A 21024-nucleotide genomic window follows, 5' to 3' on the forward strand; every position below is an offset into this window, starting at 1 on the left:
CTGCTGGTCTGGGTCGTGCCAAGGATTTTAAAGCCCACATTACTCTTAAACCTACAGCTCGCCCTAATTTTATCCGGGCACACCCTATTCCGGTGGCGTTGCGTGCACCTGTCGAGGTTGGGATAGACAGGTTAACAGCTTCAGGGATTCTCCTTCCTGTTACCTCCAGCGAATGGGCATCGCCAATCGTGGTGGTTTCTAAACCCAACGGGAGTCTGCGATTGTGTGACGATTTTAAAGCCACTGTCAACGCTCAGAGCCTCACTGACACTTATCCTCTTCCCCGTCCTGAGGAGTTATTTACCAAGCTCACTGGGGGCCAGCTCTTTTCCAAACTTGACTTATCGGAGGCGTACCATCAGTTGCCGTTGGATGCTTCTTCCAAGGAATTTCTCGTCATCAACACTCCTTGTGGGTTGTATCAGTACCAGCGATTACCATTTGGCGTCGTTAGCGTGCCGGCCATTTTTCAGCGGTTTTTGGAACAGCTCACGGCTTCCGTTCCCGGCTGCATCAACTATCTGGATGACATTGTTGTTACGGGGGCCTCCACTGAGGAGAACCTTCGCAATTTGCGTTCACTGTTTCGGGTTTTGCATTCGGCTGGGTTGAAGTGCAATCTGGACAAGTCACAGTTCGTCCAACCCTCCATTGTATATCTTGGTTTCCACTTGTCCCGTGAGGGTATACGTCTTCTACGTCAGCACGTTGCGGCCATTAACCCTCTACTCCGGCCGTCTACGGTCAAAGAACTTCAGGCGTTTCTAGGCAAGATTGCTTATTATCACAAATTCAATCCATCCGCAGCGGCGGTAGCTCATCCTCTGATCAGCTGTTACGCAAAAACGTCCCTTTCTGTTGGTCCAACGAGTGTGAGCAGGCTTTTGTCCGCCTGAAGGCTCATTTGCAGTCGGCGCCTTGTCTTGCCACATTCTGTCCGTGTCAGCACTTGGTTCTGGCGACTGACGCATCACAGTATGGCCTACGGGCTGTTCTCGCCCATCGGTATGAGGATGGGTCGGAACGACCCATCACCTATGCTTCCAAGACCCTCAACGATGCACAACGGCGTTACTCTCAAATCGAAAAGGAGGCGCTCGCTATCATTATGCTCTATAAAAGTTCAGCACTTTTTTTTTTTATGGTTCTAAGATTCACCTCATCACCGACCACAAGCCGCTAGTCTCTCTCTGTTCAGCCCATCGGCAACGCTTCCGGATAAGGCAGCTCACCGCCTGCAACGTTGGGCCTTATACTTTTCTCGTTTTCACTATGAGATTCACTATCGCCCCACGGCCCAGCACACCAACGCTGATGCATTGTCGTGATTGCCGATGGGCCCCGACCCGGTTTTCGATCGTGATGAACTACTCTGTTTCCACATTGATGAGGAAGAACGTCGTGCGGTCGAGGGTTTTCCACTTACAGGTTCGCAGGTCACGTCAGGTACTGCGCAGGACCCGGTCCTGCGTCAGGTGATCGGTTTTGTTCAACGGGGTTGGCCGGACAGGACCAAAGGCCGGGCATCGGATCCCCTTCGCAACTACCATGCCTTGCACCTTCGTGTCTGTTCGTGATGGTGGTGTTGTTCTGGCCACAGATGGCGCATCTCCACGGGTCATGGTGCTAGCCTCTCTTCGCAAAGATGTTCTCAAACTATTGCATGAAGGCCATTGGGGGATTTCTCGGACTAAGTCCCTGGCCCGCAGGCACGTTTATTGGCCCGGTATTGATTTGGACATCGCCCACACGATTGCTGCGTGTGGTCAGTGTGCTCAACGACTGGCTGCACCTCGTACAATGCCCTCTCCGTGGCCTGATCCGGCGCAGCCATGGGAACGGGTGCACGCTGGCTTTGCCAGCCCCTTCCTCGGTACTTATTGGCTACTGTTGATCGACGCCGTCTCGAAGTTTCCATTTGTTGTTCGGTATCCGTCACCCACCACTGCGGCGACAACGCTGGCTTTGACCAAAATCTTTGCGCTAGAAGGTCTTCCATCCACGATCGTCACGGACAATGGCCCTCAGTTCTCTTCGCAGACCTTCCGTGATTTTTGTACTGGACAAGGGATTCGTCATGTTACAGCACCGCCCTTCCATCCGCAATCGAATGGGGAGGTCGAGCGCCTTGTCCGCACTTTCAAAAGCCAGATGAAAAAATTCCTTAGTGATTTTTCCACAGATGACGCTCTGCTGCAATTTCTGAGTTCTTATCGCTTCACGCCTCTGCTGAACTCTTGCACGGCCGCCAACCGCGCACTCTACTGCACCTGCTTCACCCTGTCAGGCCTTGTGCTGTGTCCCCTAGTGCGGGAAAATACTCGGTGGGTGCCGACGTGTGGGCACGAGGGTACGGATCTCGCCCTAAATGGATTCCAGGGGTGGTCAAGGCTCTTCGCGGCCACTGGCTTTGTGAAATATGTACGGACGACGGCACGGTTGTTCGCCATTACGACCAGATGCGCCCACGAGTGGTGGCCACGCCGGTTCCACCGCCCCTTCCTTCGCCTCCACCAGCCCGAGAAGCCAGTCCTGTAGCTGCTGCCGATCTACCGTACGTGTTTATGCAGCCGACGTCTCTACCGCTTCCGAATACGCCGCCTTCTCCGGGACCCATCTCGCTGGAGCACACCCCCAGGTCCACGACACCTACGGATGCTGCTCCGGAGTTTTCACCCATCATCTCGTCCAGGAGGCACGTTCCACGGACGAGCTTCCGTCCTGGACATTTTCGACCATACTCTCGTGTCTCTCCGTGGGATGTTCTTGGGGCCTCACAAGAGGCCACGGATGTCTCCTCACTGTCCATGTCTCCAAGGAAGTGAGTGTTTTTTTTTTCAAGGGGAGAAAAGTGTTGTGAGTGCCACGACATTTAACAGTGCCGCCATGACAGCACGCGCAAATGGTGATAGAGGCGCTCCGCAACTCGGCTGAGCGTGGGAGCGCCACCTAGCTACGAACGGCGCTGGCCGCGTGTCACGGCACGGCACGGCAGTCGAATGAGAGATACTGAGTTGTTGTCATGTAACCAGCTATTGTTTCCAAGTGAGTGTGTTTGAATATCCACGCAATTATTGGCGATTAAAGCTTATAACAACAACTTTATGCGAAATGGAAGTAGTAGCTACAGTTTTGAGGAAAATATGATCCTCCTGTTAATAATTTACCAATGGAGATTTTAGCTTTTAGTGTGACTAATATGCCCCACGTCTATGCCCGGCATATTTTTAGACAATGAATGTTACATTTGTACATGTAACATGACATCATGTAAGAGCTATGAATCAGCTGGTACTACAAGACTTTCAAATATAAGCTGTAAATGAGGCTATCTTCCACAAAACAGTAGCTAATACTTTCTTTCTGCATTGACTTACAGTAATTTAGATTCCTCATACAGGCAATCTAAAGTAGGTCCCCCTCCCTCAGACAACACCTGTAGAATCCAACATCGGTACTGTCATATATTGTTGAAATAACTGTACTGGCTATGGTATATAAAATTTGTAACTGGTTCTAATGTACCATTTGTTACTTAGTATTGCTTGCACCTTGTCCCGCACCTTTCACAGAGTTGGAGTGCTGACTATCTGATTTGGCCGGAGGCTCTTCCTGCCGCCACCCCGTAACCCCCCCCCCCCCCCCCCCCCCCCCCCTCCCAGGACACAATCAGTGTACCCCAGCTGTCTGCATCTAGTGTAAATCATGAATGAGTGCAAACACGTTTCAAATGTCTGCGTGTCTTAACTGAGGTGGGTCGTGGGGACCAGTCTGGTTTACACCTAGAGGGATGTGGAAAACCTCCTAAAAACCACATCCAGGCTCGCTGGCACACCAGCCCTCATCGTTAATCCGTTGGGCAGATTCGATCTGGGGCTGGTGCGTCTACCTGAGCCCAGGAAGCAGCGCATTAGCACTCTCTGCTAACCTGGCGGGTCATACCATTTGTTACTACATCAGTATTATTTCATTTTCTACACTGACTGGCACACCTCATTAAGAAGCCCAACATAATTTTCTGTAGATGGACTTTGTACTGTAGTTTCTAATATTACATGCAGCATGTCTTATGATGTAAGAGTTTCGATCCTCTACTTTTAATAAGATAGCACAAGTGAGAATAACAAATATATGTCAGTGAATATTGCACCAATAGCTTACCTGATATCATTGGTCACCCACAGATCAGACTCAACATCTTTGGTCATGCCACAACAGTTGTGCCTATACTATGATGTGGCAGCTTCCCAGTTTTGTCAGCTAAGGGACCTAATCACGTACACTATTGTATTGTCTGTGCCACAAACACACAGAAATATGATGCCTACCTGTCCACATGTACCAGTGATATATCAGAATGTGAAATGAAGCTGGAAGTTTATAGCAGGTAAGTATCTTGGATTAGGAAGTATATGTATTTGCAAGAGCTTGTAGAGAATTGACAGATAAACCAACGTCACCATTTTTTAATGTATTACAGGTGCTTTAAAATCACCCACGGTTGAACTTAGTCAGTTTCAAAGATGATAAGAACACAGACTACTTGGACCACGTTTCCATTCTCTGATCACATTGAGACTGTGGGGACTGTGTGTAGCTTATCTGATTTCTGTAACTTTTGAAGACTGCTGTAAATGTATTTTAATATCTGATCACTATTTAAACATGTGATGTTGCTTAGTACATGATAGGAATTTTGTGAAAAAGGTCATTCCAAAGACTTCTAAGAATCAGCATGTACTTATTACAGAACAACTGCAGTTTTATGTAACAACCAGTATAATCATTGATATGTCAGAATCAGTACTGCAAAATAAAAAGCAAATTTCCATGATTTTTCTGTTACTTTTTTAGACAGTCCCTTCTCTGGTTGGGACAAACAGTTGTGAGAGGTACAAATCTCTGTTTGTTTGAGAAAATGGAGCAGTATTTTGTAAAATCTACATGAAAAATACACAGTATAAAATATACAGGTGTTTGTGAGTTAGTTAAATGCTGTCTATTACAAACCATACTCAATTCCCCCCATTATGGCTAACATGGGAATAAGTATTGAAAGGAGTAATGATACAGTAGACCTTACAAGGAATCACAAGAAGCTAAAAAGTTGAATATTTCAATATTTACAGGCACTGGATTACTCAAGTGCACGACATCATCCCAAATCTAACATTTGCCGTCTATTCAGCAGGAATGGTGAATAAATTCAAAAGTATCGGCACTGGTGCAACTAGACTCTCACCTTTGATTTCTTCTAGATTTCATAAGCAGTGTAACTGGAGTAATAAGAATGGCAACACTGTTGACGGAGCGACAACACTTTACCCTCCACCTCCCGTAACAACCAGAGGTAGCAGCACAGTGGATGAAAGAGAGAGAGAGAGAGAGAGAGAGAGAGAGAGAGAGAGAGAGAGAGAGAGAGAGAGAGAGAGAGAGGGGGGGGGGGCAATACTGACCCTACGACTTATCTCGGAAGATAAGTTAAGGAAAGGCAAACCTACATTTCTAGCATTTTTACACTTAGAGAAAGCTTTTGACAATGTTGACTGGAATACTCATTCAAATCCTGAAGGTGGCCGTGGTAAAATACAGGGAGCAAAAGGCTTTTACAATTTGTGCAGAAACCAGATGGCAGTTATAAGAGTCTAAGGGCATGAAAGGGGAGTAGTGGTTGGGAAGGGAGTGAGACAGGGTTGTAACCTATCCCCAATGTTATTCAATCTGTATATTGAGCAAGCAGTAAAGGAAACAAAAGAAAAATTCGGAGTAGGTATTAAAATCCATGGAGAAGATATAAAAACTTTAAGGTTCACAGATGACATTGTAATTCTGTCAGAGACAGCAAAGGACCTGGAAGAGCAGCTGAACGGAATGGACAGTGTCTTGAAAGGATGATTTAAGATTAACGTCAACAAAAGCAAAACAAGGATAATGGAGTTTAGTCGAATAAAATCAGGTGATGCTGAGGGAATTAGACTAGGAAACTTGACACTAAGTGGTAGATGAGTTTTGCTGTTTGCAGAGCAAAATAACTGACAATGGTCAAAATAGAGAGGATATAAAATGTAGACTGGCAATGGCAAGGGAAGTGTTTCTGAAGAAGAGAAATTTGTTAACATCGGTACAGATTTAAGTGTCAGGAAGTCTTTTTTCCTGAAAATATTCGTATGGAGTGTAGCCATGTACGGAGGTGAAACATGGACAATAAATAGTTTAGACAAAAAGAGAATAGAAGCCTACGAAATGTGGTGCTACAGAAGAATGCTCAAGATTAGGTGGGTATATCACGTAACTAATGAGGAGGTACTGAATAGAATTGGGGAGAAGAGAAATTTGTGGCACAACCTGACTAGAAGAAGGGATCAGTTGGTAGGACACCTCCTGAGGTATCACAGGATCACTAATTTAGTATTGGAGGGAAGCATGGAGGGTAAAAATCGCAGAAGGATGTAGGTTGCAGTAGTTACTCAGAGATGACGACGGTTGCGTAGGATAGAGCAGTATGGAGAGCTGCATCAAACCAGTCTCTGGACTGAAGACTGCGGCAACAACAACAACAACAACAACAACAACACTTTGAAAGAATAGAAGTAAGTATTTGGAAATACAGACCACTCAGTGCTTTAGTAGTTACTTACTAGAACTATGCACTGCATATGTCCAATGGTATATTATTTCAGCTTACATATGTAATGTGTATGTAGGACAAAAGCTAATACTTACATATCTTTCATCAAGTGCATTAAGTTTCTTTTCAGCATCAAGTAGAACAACACGGAGAAAGTCTCTGTCGCAACGAAGTGAGCTACCAGCCGAAATTATTTCCTTCAGTGAACGGCAGACTATATCACTAGTCTGTCTCGTAACTTGAAGCTTTGCCCATTCTCTTACAACTTCTATGTCTGCTGAATCTGATAATGCGTGCTGAAAATGGACAGAACATTTACATTGCAAAAAATTCAAGTATATAATTACAAATTGATTTGCTTTCTTTCCAGCTACCGTGCTAAATATCTGACACAGCTGCAACATCCCTGGTATAAGGACAGCTGTCACTGCCCACAAAAGTCAATCGACAACGTTATCAGTAGTATTAGTCAAACAATATTATTGCACCTGAGGGTGACGGCACTGTAGTCAGCTTATCACGAGATCTCACCGTGATATTTTGTGAGGACATGCTGAACCACTTGACAGTATATGCACAACTGTCTTAAAGCAATTCACAGTGTGATGCACTTTCCTTAATCACAACTCTAGTTGTTTACTGTAACACCACTGCACGTTTCCGGTAATGCCTACAGGAGGTCAAGTGGAACAATTTCGTGGTCAGGTAGCACAATCCTGTGAAACTACGGTAATTTTAAAAGCTCGCCAGTTACGGTGCCGACCTAAAATATATCGATACTAAATATTACCGTTTCTTGTTCTCAAAACTTAATCCACACGCACTACAATCAATCCTGTCGGAGGAACATCCACAACTGAGAATTATACCAGAGGCTGAAAATACTGCAACAGTTGCAAGGTCATTTTATTTAACACACGACCACTTTTTCAGGTGTCGTACTGAAAATAGGAAGTTATAGGAGATAATTTTTACAAGCAGCAAACATAAAAATCCATAAATTTGAAAACATTTATAAATTGTTGGTTGGGCCAGGTGCTGTGAAACCTAAGTCAATGCCAAAGTAACACAAGACAGTACTACGGAAGACTGTCCGGGTAAAGAAATATGCACAGAATACCAGAACACTTACACTCGGTGCAGTGACTCCGAGAGCCACAGTGGCGAGTACAAGATGCCGTGTGCTACCAACGAGTGCACAGCTCGGAGTAGAGCAGGCACGAAGGAGGAAGCAAACTGGTAAACCAGAGTGGCAAAAGTACTGCCATCTATTGGCGGGAAGAAGAACGCGAGACCACTAGCCCGGCCATTCCCAATCTGAATTGGTGATTTACATTAAAAAACATTACACAAAAAATGTTAACAGTGCATTACGCACGGTAAAGAAAGATGTCGACCGAGGCAGCACAGAACTGTAGTAAAACTGAGTGGAAGCTGTGACATAAAATTTATGTAACGTATTACCTGCGCCCATCGGAAGCACACCACGTCTTCTACTCGTCCGACACGGCCCTCGGGGTCACAGTACCGAGCGTAAGTGTTCCGGTATTATTTACACATTTCTTTACCCGGGCAGTCTTCCGTAGTGCTGCCCGACGTCACTTTGGCACCGATTTACGTTTCGCGGCACCTAGCCCGACCGCCAGTTTTTAAATTTATGGATTTTTTGTTTTCTTTGTGCGTTTTCCGAGTGTAAAAATTATTTCCAGTCTCTTACTGTTTCCAGTACGACAACTGAAGATGGGCATATTAATAGCTCAAAACTGGTCGTGTGTTAAATAAAAGACTCTTACAACTGTAGCAGTATTTTCAACCACTGGCCACACGCATTAGTCACGACTGACAGTAATAATTGTTCAGTGACATGTTTTTATTATTTTATATACGATTTCTCTCGTGAATTGGTGCCGACTCAGAAGAACAGTACACATTAATTATTAATAATACAGGGTTAGCCAAAAGTCTTAACACTTGAAAATTCAATACTTCGCAAAATAACATAGGTAGTGATGTAAAAATTTACACATGCTTGAAATGACATAGGGTTTTATTGAAACCAAAAAGTGTGCAAAATAACCAACAGATAGCACTTTGTACGATACAAAAGCAATAATTAGGTTGCTAGGCAAGCTTTCAGAGGCAGAGGCTGCTCCTATAGGCAGAAGAGCTGAAGGGGAAGGAAGAGAGGTGAAGGAAAAGGACTGGAGAGGTCCAGGAAAAGGCACAGATTTGGGGAAAATCACCCAGAACTGCGTGTCAGGGAAGACTTGACGGACGGGATGGAAAGGAAAGATGCCGTGTTCCATCTGTGTTCTGCCACCGGTTGACGAGTAAATCTTATCTATTCAATTACATTCCATTATCAAAAATTGTTTTCATTGTTATAAAAGCAATACTTAGCACAACAATCAATTTTCAGTAAAGATTATCTTTATAACAAGCACTCAAGATTAATCACATACAGTTTATGTTCCTCACCTATATCTACAGTAATGATATAGGCTGAGGCAGAAACATCAACTTACACGATGTACAGGCAGGATTAATCCCATTTCACTCACTGCCAAGGCACTATTCCAATATTGGAGAGCCTCTGCAATACTGACGCGAGTTTAGAAGTGGAATAGCAATGGGCTGAGGTGTGAACTGGAATTTGTATATGGGAGGGAGATTACAAGAGTATTCACTGCAGCTCTGGTAGCAGCGGCAACTTTGGCATAACATCAGCATGTCTGTGTAGTGAGCAGGAAACCCAGGATTCCAATTTCAGTACAGTACAAATTTTAGTTCATTGCTTTAGCCTGCAGCATTACTGTAAATGCTCAACATGTCCGCTGCTCATCAACAATACCTGTGGTTGATGGACTGTGTCGTGAACAGCACTGTACAGCAGATCAGTAGGCACGACGAGAAATTGCCATCTGATTGTACCACAGCAAGTTACGAGGGCAGTTTGAGAAGTTCTCAGAACGAAATAGAAAAAAAAAGTACTTACATCACTGAAATGTTTGTTATTTTTCAGTGTAGTCTCCTTGTAGGTTAATGCACTGGGTCCAACGATGTTCCATTGCGTTGATCCCATCTCAAAAATGAGTTTCCTACAGGCCTGCAAAACAGTTGCCAATTCCGGCCATCAATTCTTCATTTAAAGTGAAGCTTCATCCACCAAGAAAAAGTTTCAGTTTTTGTAAGATATGGAAGTCCAGTGGAGCTACATCAGGTGAATAAGGCAGGTGTGGCAACAATTAATGCCTTAGTTTGTGTAATTTTGCCATGGTGATGGTACATGTGTGCGGATGCGCATTGTCTTGAGGGAAGATCACTTTCTTCCTTGCTAACTTTCCTCCTTGGTCTTTTTGTTGCAATTTGTCCAGGATAATAGCATAGTATTCTTCAGTAACTTTTTGCCCAGTGGGGAGATAATCTACAAGTACAAACAGGATCCCTTTTGCTTCCCAGAACACTAATGCCATGACCTGAAGGAGTTGCCTTTGCTTTCTTCCTGGGGTATAGTAGTGCACCCAAGTTTCATCTGCGGTCACAAACCGGTGAAAAAATCCTGTTCGTTTCTCTTAAAACAGGCCAAACATTGTTCTGATATGTCCATTCTCGTGCGTTTTTGATCCAGCGTCAAGAGTCACGGCACCCATCTTGCAGATAATTCTTTCATTTCTAATTCTTCAGTTAAAATACGATATGCCCTTTCAGATGACATCTGGCAAGCGTGAGCAATTTCACACGCTTTTGCAATTACTTCTGGAGTAATGACATCTCGGCTGACCATTGCGCGGATCATCTAAGCACTCCTGACCGAATGTAAATTCATCTGTCCACTTGGCAACTGTTGTATATGAAGGAGCAGAGTCCTCCAGTGTATTCTGGAAATCGGCATCAATGCCTTTGCTTTCATACCTTTCTGTACAAAGTACTTAATAACTGCTCGAATCTCAATTTTTTACTCTTCGCAAATTACTTTGCAGGAACAACAACAGAGCCACATTACCACAACAGTTTTTTCCCCAAGAGTACTGATGTGGCACGTGTTTACAGGCAACAGTCCAATGAATATATGTGATATGTGTTGTAATAGTGCTGAACTCTTGTGGTGATTCCGAAACTTTTCAATCCTCCCTTGTATTATGAGTTGTCATCTTGCATTGAAAGCGTAGCTTGGCATGGAGCCATGAGGAGAGCAGATTTTGTTTCTCACACACTCTGGCTACTGGGCCGTGCGAGCCATGTCCTTGACTAAAGCTGCATGCAATACATTCCTCATACCCTCTACGAATCTAAGTAGTACTATTAAATATTAATCTATTTCATACTTTGTATACCAAATTCTATTGATAACACAACCATAGTGTTAAATTTTCAAATCAATAACCTCCATACTTCTGGAGATACAAACTTTTATTTAAAACAAACAGTAACGGCGCTGGCATTGTGAAACTGAATTACGGACCGTAAAGTATTCATCTTTTGTATGAACTGAAACTACAGCCGAGGGGGGATCGAGGGATCGAGGGATCGAGGGATCGAGGGATGGAGCGAGAATGGCATACATAAGCTGAGAATGTGATATTTCATTAGAACTATGCAAATGTATACACGAGAAAGTTTGTGCAATACGGGAATTTGCAACTTATGTCCGAGTCAGCTTGATTTTGTGAATGGCAGAAACGCAGCCAGAAGGGGTGTTGAGTATAAAGTTTGTTAATTATTTGTTTTGTGGAAAGGGATCATATTTTGTTTTCATTAAATTTTATTTAGTTGCCACCATACAACTGCAATCTGAATGCAACCGAGTTTGCACAGGCCAAACTGAAACGACAATTCAGAGAACAAAATGTTATGAGGGATATCTCTGCTGAGAAGGGGGAGAGGGGGGGGGTTGATTTGGGGGAAGGCACCAAATAGCGAGGTCATCAGTCTCATCGGATTAGGAAAGGATGGGGAATGAAGTCGGCCATGCCCTTTCAAAGAAACCACCTCGGCATTTGCCTGAAGCGATTTAGGGAAATCTTGGAAAACCTAAATCAGGATGGCTGGACACAGGATTGAACTGTCGTCCTGCCAAATGCGAGTCCACATTGCAAACCACTATGCTACCTCGGATATCTCTGCCGGAAACATGTCAAATCTCGCCAATGCTGCCTATCAGTCTATCACCAGTGAGGGTGGGAACTTTACTGTTGAAAATGTGAGAGCTGGAGGAAGATTACTGGAGGCGCATCAGTGTGATGAAAATTGCCGTTGACAACACTGTCATTAACACGTGTCCATCCAGCACCACCGAATCTGTCCACTAGCATGGACACAACCATGGACAACTGCAGTGGAAGCAACTAGTTTTGTAAGATTTTAGTTCTACCTACACATTCCTCATTGTTTTTGGAAGTAATACTTATATTGTAGTAATAACTGTTTTCAATTACTCAAACATTAAGGTGATGCTTATTCCATTTCTTTTATAAGCTGCAGCTGTAAGCTGGCTGTCCTATGAGAAGGAGGTGGAGCTTGTCGCAACAGCCAATGTGCTACGAGCCGTATGCGAGCCTCTACTCCCAGCATTCTACAACCGGCAGCCAAGTGAAAGTTTGCGATCAGTAATTGCCTTGGTGTATAAATGCAATTTGTTTTATTTGCTGGGGATACGATCAGGTCTGGTATTATAATCTCCACAAAAAATTGCCACAATCTAGGTGGTGGTTGTTGGGATGTTTAAGGGGGACTAAACAGCGAAGGTCATCAGTCCCCCATTCCAAAATCAGGCGAGCCGAAAATCTACGGAGCAGGTAAAAACCAAAGGGGGAGGAGACGACCCCCCAGGCGCTAAAAGAACACAAATGGAGCAACAAACATTACAGACAAGAACAGGACAGAGGAACACCAGACAGAAAGAAGCAGAAGAAAGGAAGACGGCCGGAGACTGGTTGACTGACCACGAGAACAAAAAAGGGAAAGAGCCAACCATCTCACGACACAGCAGAACAGCAACAGACACAAGGACAAAAGACACAGAAAAGGAAAGGTGCAGGACCTCCCTAAATCGAACCATAAAACGGACTACCACGGATAAAATTTAAAACGGCATCAGCCATGGAGGCATCGTCAGATAAAACCAAAGCCAAAGTGCCCGGGAGATTAAAAGATTGCCGGAGTGTGCGCAGTCGAGGACACTCCAGCAAAATGTGGCCGACCGTCAGCCGGGACCCACACCGACACAGGGGGGGATCCTCCTGACGCAACAGATGGCCGTGCGTCAGGTATGTATGGCCGATGCGCAGCCGACACAGGATTACCGAGTCCCTGCGAGAAGCCCGCAGGGAGGAACGCCACACATCGGTCGTCCCCTTGACAGCCCGCAGTTTATTCGGGGATGTCATGCCACGCCACTCAGCAGCCCACATCCCAATCAGCTTACGGCGCAACACCATCTGCTGGTCGCGAGCCGTAAGGCCGACCTCCAAAGCCGGGGCGTCGATCGCCCCTTTGGCCAGCCTGTCGACACGTTCGTTCCATGGGATGCCAACATGACCGGGCGTCCAAACCAGGACCACCGAACGACCAGAACGGGCAATGGCGGAAACAGTCTCCTGAATGGAGGACACCAGAGGAGAGGAGGGATAGCAGCGGTCGATGGCCTGAAGGCTGCTCAGGGAGTCACTGCAGATGACGACGGACCTACCTGAGCAGAAACGCATATGCTCAAGAGCGCGCAATATGGCCACCAGCTCTGCAGTAAATATACTGCAGCCAGCCGGCAAGGAGCGTTGCTCAACATGAGCAGCATGAGCAAAAGAGTAGGCAGTGCGACCATCAACCAGGGAACCATCAGTGTAGACAGTCTCACAGTCCGAAAATGAGGCGAGGAGAGCAAGAAAACGGCGACGGAGGGCCACAGGCGGAACCGAGTCCTTGGGTCCCTGTGCCAAGTCCAGACGGACGGACGGCCGGGACAAACACCAGGGAGGCGTAGGTGCACGGACCCGGAAGGGAGGCAGAAGAGGGAATGAACCCAATTCCGACAGCAGGGACTGAACGCGGACAGCGACGGAAAGCCCAGACCTAGGTCGCCGTTCGGGCAGATGGAGGACCATAGCAGGGAAAAGCAGGCGACGATTGGGATGATCTGGCGAGCAATGAACGTGGACAGCATAGTCGACGAGCAGACGATGGCGGCGAATCCGCAGCGGGGGAACCCCGGCCTCCACCAGTAGACTATCCACGGGGCTGGTGCGAAAAGCGCCAGTGGCAAGCCTAACCCCACAGTGGTGTATGGGGTCTAACAACTTCAACACTGAGGGGGACGCAGACCCATAGGCCAGGATCCCATAATCAAGCCGGGACTGCACAAGGGCTCGGTACAACCGCAGCAGCGTGCAGCGATCTGCACCCCAAGACGTGTGGCTAAGGCAGCGGAGGGCGTTGAGGTGCCGCCAGCAATTTTGCTTCAGCTGAGTAACATGAGGAACCCATGTGAGCCGGGCATCAAACACGAGTCCCAAGAAGCGGCAAGTGTCCACCACTTCAAGCAGGTGGCCGTCGAGGTAAAGTTCAGGATGAGGGTGGACCGTCCGACGCCTGCAGAAGTGCATAACTCGAGTCTTGGGTGCAGAGAACTGAAAACCGTGAGTCAGAGCCCATGATACTGCCTTGCGAACGGCGACTTGCAGCCTGCGTTCGGCGACTCCCGTAGTCGTGGAGCTAAATGAGATGCAGAAGTCGTCGGCATACAAAGGAGACACCGACGACCCCACTGCTGCAGCCAGACCATTAATAGCCACTAAAAATAAGGAGACGCTCAACACCGAGCCCTGCGGGACCCCATTTTCCTGTATGTAAGAGGAACTAGAGGTGGCACCGACTTGCACCCGGAAAGAGCGGCGCAATAAAAAGCTTTGAATAAAAGCCGGGAGCCGACCACGAAGACCCCACTCATGCAATGTGGCGAGGATGTGATGCCTCCATGTGGTGTCATACGCCTTCCGCAGATCGAAAAACACAGCAACGAGATGCTGACGTCGGGCAAAGGCCATACGGACAGCAGATTCCAGCCGCACCAAATTGTCCACTGCAGACCGGCCCCGACGGAAGCCACCCTGGGATGGAGCGAGGAGACCGCGCGACTCAAGGACCCAACACAAACGCCGCCCCACCATACGTTCGAGCAATTTGCACAAAACGTTGGTGAGGGTAATGGGACGATAGCTGTCCACCGCCAGTGGGTCCGCACCGGGCTTCAAGATGGGGACAATAACACCCTCTCGCCATTGCGACGGGAACACGTCTTCACTCCAAATGCGATTAAATATCGCGAGAATGTGTCTCTGGCAGTCCCTGGAGAGATGCTTCAGCATCTGTGCGTGGATGCAGTCCGGTCCTGGTGCTGTATCAGGGCAATCGGCGAGGGCAGCGAGGAATTCCCTCTCGCTGAAAGGAGCATTGTAAGTTTCAGAACGACGCGTGTGGAACGATAATGGCGTCTGCTCGGCCCGCTCCTTGAGAGAGCGAGAGGCGGGGGGATAAGCTGCAGTCGCAGAGCTCGTAGCGAAGTGCGCAGCAAGGTGTTCAGCAATGGCGGCAGCGTCCGTGCACACAGCACCGTCCAAAGAGATCCCAGGGACACCCGTAGGGGTCTGGTGTCCATAAATCCGCCGTATCCGGGACCACACGAGCGAGGGGGAAACACGGGAGCCCAAGGAGGAAACATACCGCTCCCAGCACTCCTGCTTACGCCGTGCAATAAGACGGCGGGCGAAGGCACGGAGCCTCTTAAAGGCGATGAGGGTCTCCAGAGACGGGTGCCGCCTATGACGCTGGAGAGCCCGCCTACGGTCGCGAATAGTCTCAGCAATCTCCGGCGACCACCAGGGGACAGCCTTCCTCCGAGGGAGGCCAGAAGAACGGGGGATGGAAGCCTCGGCCGCTGAAATGATGGACGTGGTTAAAACACGAACCACCTCGTCAGTGTCACCCTGTGGGGGAGACTCAATGGTTGCAGCGGAAGTAAAAGCTGGCCAGTCAGCCCTGTGGAGAGCCCAGCGGGGCAAGCGCCCAGAAGAATGACACTGGGGCAGTGACAAATAGATGGGAAAATGGTCACTACCACACAGGTCAGGGTGCACTCTCCAGTGGAGGGATGGGAGAAGGCCAGGGCTGCAAATAGAGAGATCGATGGCCGAGAACGAGCCATGGGCCACACTGAAATGCGTGGGAGCACCGGTGTTCAAGAGGCTAAGGTCGAGCTGAGCCAACACATGCTCCACGGCCCGACCGCGAACATCGGAGACAGTCCCACCCCATAGAGGGTTGTGGGCATTGAAATCACCCAGCAGCAAAAAAGGTGGCGGCAGTTCGGCTATCAGAGCAGCCAGGACATGCTGTGCGACAACACCATCAGGTGGAAGGTAAATACTGCAGACGGTGATAGCCTGTGGCGTCCACACCCGAACAGCGACAGCCTCTAAAGCTGTTTGTAGAGGTACAAACTCGCTGTGAAGAGAGTTAAGGACATAGATGCAGACGCCACCAGACACCCTTTCATAAGCTGCTCGGTTCTTAAAATAACCCCGATACCCACGGAGGGCGGGGGTTCGCAGTGCTGGAAACCAAGTTTCCTGCAGAGCAATGCAAAGGAAAGGATGACGGCTGAGAAGTTGGCGGAGCTCAGCTAGATGGTGGAAAAAACCGCTGCAGTTCCACTGGAGGATGGTATTAGCCATGGATGGGAAAGGCGTGAAGGGACTGGGGAGGCAGATTACGCCTCCGGGGCCCCTGCTGCTACTGAGTCACCACCTGGACAACAGCTGTCTATTGCATCCGAGGGACTGGCGAGATCCATGTCCTCAGCGGACGCCAGGATCTCCACCTCATCTTCGGACGCAGAGGGAGAAGGTTGCGGTGGGACAGGTGCCACCGCAATTTCAGGATGCTTGGGAGCCTTTTTCTTCGACTGCTTTGCGCGCTGAGCCTTAGGTGGTTCTGGCTGGGAGGGCCTCACTGGGTCAGTCTCTGGGACTGAAGACGACCGTGACGCCCTACGACCAGCGACCGGTGGTTGTTTGACAACCTTGCGGGTGTCCGCTTTGGCACTGGGCAAAGCCTGGGATGGGAGGGCCCCAAGGGACCCCTTCTGAGCGAGAGGAGCCGAAGAAGGCTCACGCTTCTCCGGCTGTGAAGGGGGAACAGATGTCCCCGGTGGTTGGGGTGGTGTTGCTCCTGAAGAAGATGGAGCAGGAGCAACAGGGAGTGAAGTGCCCCCCACAACCAAGGGGGCCGGTGAATGCTGACCGAGCTGAGATCGAACTGGTGTTGCAGCAGCGGCATAACTAGTTGGCATTGGCACAGGATGTAGCCGCTCAAATTTCCGCCTTGCCTCGGTGTAGGACAGGCGGTCCAGGGTCTTATATTACATTATCTTCCTTTCTTTCTGGAAGATCCTACAGTCCGGCGAGCAGGGGGAATGGTGTTCTCCGCAGTTAACACAGATAGGAGGCGGGGCACATGGAGTATCAGGATGCGAAGGACGTCCACAATCCCGACACGTGATGCTGGAAGTACAGCGAGATGACATGTGCCCGAACTTCCAGCATTTAAAACACCGCATCGGAGGAGGGATATATGGCTTCACATCACAACGGTAAACCATCACCTTAACCTTTTCGGGTAAGACATCACCCTCAAAGGCCAAGATGAAGGCACCAGTGGCTACCTGATTATCCCTCGGACCCCGATGGACGCGCCGGACGAAGTGAACACCTCGTCGTTCGAGGTTGGCGCGTAATTCATCGTCGGACTGCAGAAGAAGATCCCTGTGGAATATAATACCCTGGACCATGTTCAGACTCTTATGCGGCGTGATGTTAACTGAAACATCCCCCAACTTGTCACAATTGAGCAACCTCCGTGACTGGGCAGAGGATGCCGTTTTGATGAGCACAGAACCAGAGCGCATCTTGGACAAGCCCTCCACCTCCCCGAACTTGTCCTCTAAATGCTCCACAAAAAACTGGGGCTTGGTTGACATAAACGATTCCCCATCAACTCGCGTACACACAAGGAACCGGGGTGAATAGTCTCCACTGCCTTCTTTTGCCATACGTTCCTCCCATGGAGTGGCCAGGGAGGGAAATGATCGTGGATCGTATTTCCTGCCGTTGAGGTTAGACCTCGATCGCTTAGAGACTGCTGGTGGTGGCCCACCAGCGAGAGATGATGTACCACGCTTCATTGCGGGTCATCCGCCCTGATGCCACCTACTCCGACCAAGGGCCCTCCCCACGGGCGCCACCCAGCCACAGCAAAGGCCACCTGGCAGGATGGCCGTTGCCGGGAGTCCTGATACCCCAGGAGGATAGGCATCTACTCCTTGGCATACGTGAGGAGTTAACGGCGCAGGCATCAGTAGAGCGATCCCTGTGTTGTCAGGGGGCTACAACCAAGAGGGTACATGGCGGCCCCACCACAACGGACTGGCTACCGTGCTGGATCTTAGGTGCAAAAATGGCCAAGGTCGTCGTCGCAGTTAAAAGAAACACTGCAGAGTGCAGTGTGGTAATCGCCCAAGAGATCGAAAACGAGCGGGACACCATTGCAACGACGAGAAAGACGGCTAAAGGTCTAATTGCACGACGGATACAGTGCACCATGTAAGGCGCCCTTCCCCAATTGGCTCGCTCTTCGGAATAATTTAGAAAGATGGAGGTCAAACCCGAGAGGGGACCATCACATAAGGCCAAAACATGTGAGACTCCTTTTAGTCGCCTCTTACGACAGGCAGGAATACCGCGGGCCTATTCTAACCCCCGAACCCGCAGGGGGGGCCACAATCTAGTTCACTTACATGCAATGAAGTCAAGTCATAAAACAGATGCAGGAGTATCACATTCATACTGATAGAACATGTTGTTGAAGTATGCTCTTTTCCTATGAGATTGACAATACATTTCCTATTTCAAAGAACTGCATCTGTAGTGGGATGAATGGAATAATGTGTTGTATATACTGAAGTATTCATTTCAAGACTCTAAACACATTTCTTCTGTTTATAAACAATTTGTTTCTTGTCTGGGAGAAAGTATTAAATTTTGGGGAAAAAAAGCAGTTTCCTAAGATTTAAGATAAATTTAAGGGTTGGGAAGTCTTTCCTTCTTTCCTGCAGATATTCATATGGTGTGTAGCATTGTGCAGACATGTAATATGGTTTGGACGAGAAGGAAGATTATATGGGCAGATCAAATAACTAATGAACTAAATTGGAGAAACAAGAAATTTATGGCACAACTTGGCTAAAATACCAGATCAGTTGGTAGAACACATCCTGAGGCACGAAGGGATTGTCAATTTTCTAACGGAGGGAAGTGCGAGGGGTAAAAACTGTAGGAGAGAACAAGGGATGACTACAATAAGCAGGTTCAAACGGATGGAGTCCGCATCAGTTATTTAGAAATGAAGATGCTTTCATGTGATAGGCAGCTGTGGAGAGCTGCATCAAACTTATCTTTTGATTAGAGACCACAACCACAACAGCACAAACATTTAAGTAATTTTTTCAGATTTTCAGTGACAGGGTGATAACATGCTCTGTTAACATGACAACTGTCCACATTTCTTTGGGTACTATTCACAAAAAGTAATGAATCTGGGAAGTCTCGTAGTACTTACCATAGTATTCTGCACCAGACTTTCAGTGGCCAGTTCAATATTAGATTCATTCTCTTTCAACTGCTTTTTCAGGGCTACGTTGTGAACTTCTGCCTCAATCAGTTCAGCATACAATCCTACATCTTGCGTCGGTTCAGGTGGTGCCGAGATGCGAGACTCCGCGAGTTTTGCGATCACCACCTCCTGTTCTGCTATAAATTTTTCGACCATGGAAGGAGTTTCTGATGGTGAAGACTGCTGCTCCTAGTAACAGAGAGTGTAGTATTATTGTACCGTATTTACTCGAATCTAAGCCGCACCTGAAAAATGAGACTAAATAAAGGAAAAAAAAATTCCCGAATCTAAGTCTCACATGAAATTTGAGACTCGAAATTCAAGGGGAGAGAAAAGTTTTAGGCCGCACCTCCAAATCGAAACAAAGTTGGTCCATTGTAATATGAGACAATTTAGGTCAAACGAATGATGATACAGCTACAGTAGTTTGGTTCGAGTCGTAAGCTTAGCAGTTAAGCTTTACCACGTAGCCATTGCTATGAGTCAGGTGCTCCGTCTGTATTTATACGGATACCCTTCCTTTTTCACGTGCTTCGTCTGGTTTGAATCGATTGCTTATTTTGCTTATTTTGCGTTTTCTTTGTTATAGGTGTTTGCGTCACTCTTAAGATGAAAATGCATTACTGCACTGTGTCATGCATTGTTTGTCGCATTCTAAAAAAAAAACTTACACTGCTGCTTTCTTTGATAATGTTCAACAAGAATCAAATAATAGACTGCGTATGATAGAATATGTTCTGAACGAGAGTTAGGCGAAAATTTTTCTCTGTTTGAAAATCTTTGCGGCCGCTTCTTTATTACATCAAATTCTGCACAGAAATTAGAGTCATCTTAGATTTAAAAATCTAGTCACTTGCCGTGCTTCATTTCTGACTATCACTATTAGATATAAGAATAATACGAATATAAACATGACACGATACGTATGTTCTTCCGCATTTGCTGTTGTCTCACTCTAGTTTCGTAGTTTTAGGCAGACAGGACTTAAATGAGATAGCAGCAAACACGAAAGAATACATGGCAAAATGTTTATATTCGTACTATTCTTATGGTGAAGAGAATACTGTATGTGATTCAAATTTCATCAGGTTCCTATTAGCAACCATCTCTTCTCACAGATAGGAAAAAATTCAGAACGTAGAGTTGGCCATATTGACAAACATCCCAAACAGTCTTGCCAGTCAGATTTTCGTAGTATACTGAAATTGTGCTACATTCGAAGATGAACAATACGGAATTTGTATTTACTTCGTTGGATAATGTATGAAAATGCAGTGGTCGAAACTCGCGGCGGAGAAAAAAAGCTCGTCTTCCACTATTTTTTTTTATTTATTTACTGACGCAGAGGTTTTGGCGCCAGTATTTATCTTTGTGCCTACAAAGCATGCCTGCAAAGCGCTACATATATTCGACGGCAGAAGTTAGTTGTGGCGGCACGTACCAACATTTTTCATAACTTCCACTTGCTTTGCACTCGATTCTAAGCCGCAGGCGGTTTTTAGGATTACAAAAACCGGAAAAAAAGTGCGGCTTAGATTAGAGTAAATACGGTAATTTCACAGGATTATTAGTACGACAAGAGAGAATTTTCTTCTTATGTTACCAATTGCTCGGTTCACTTATATATAACAATGTACCAACAGAACTACGAGGGCCCTTTTACACGAGCGGTCGCC

The 21024-nt window shown here is 47.1% G+C and overlaps 1 protein-coding gene across 3 annotated transcripts in view; it reads right to left on the reverse strand.

Annotated features, from left to right (window-relative positions):
* LOC126159398 (disks large homolog 5-like) overlaps positions 1 to 21024 on the reverse strand; it is a 76833-nt gene that overhangs the window by 23269 nt on the left and 32540 nt on the right. For all 3 annotated transcript variants that reach the window (XM_049916514.1, XM_049916515.1, XM_049916513.1), the window contains exons 5-6: positions 19295 to 19537; positions 6724 to 6924 (exon numbers count right to left, since the gene is read on the reverse strand). In XM_049916514.1, coding sequence (XP_049772471.1) covers positions 6724 to 6924; positions 19295 to 19537 — 444 coding nt within the window. The remainder of the gene's footprint in view (positions 1 to 6723; positions 6925 to 19294; positions 19538 to 21024) is intronic.

Source organism: Schistocerca cancellata, unplaced genomic scaffold, assembly GCF_023864275.1.
Source record: "Schistocerca cancellata isolate TAMUIC-IGC-003103 unplaced genomic scaffold, iqSchCanc2.1 HiC_scaffold_1132, whole genome shotgun sequence".
Taxonomy (NCBI): Eukaryota; Metazoa; Arthropoda; class Insecta; order Orthoptera; family Acrididae; genus Schistocerca; species Schistocerca cancellata.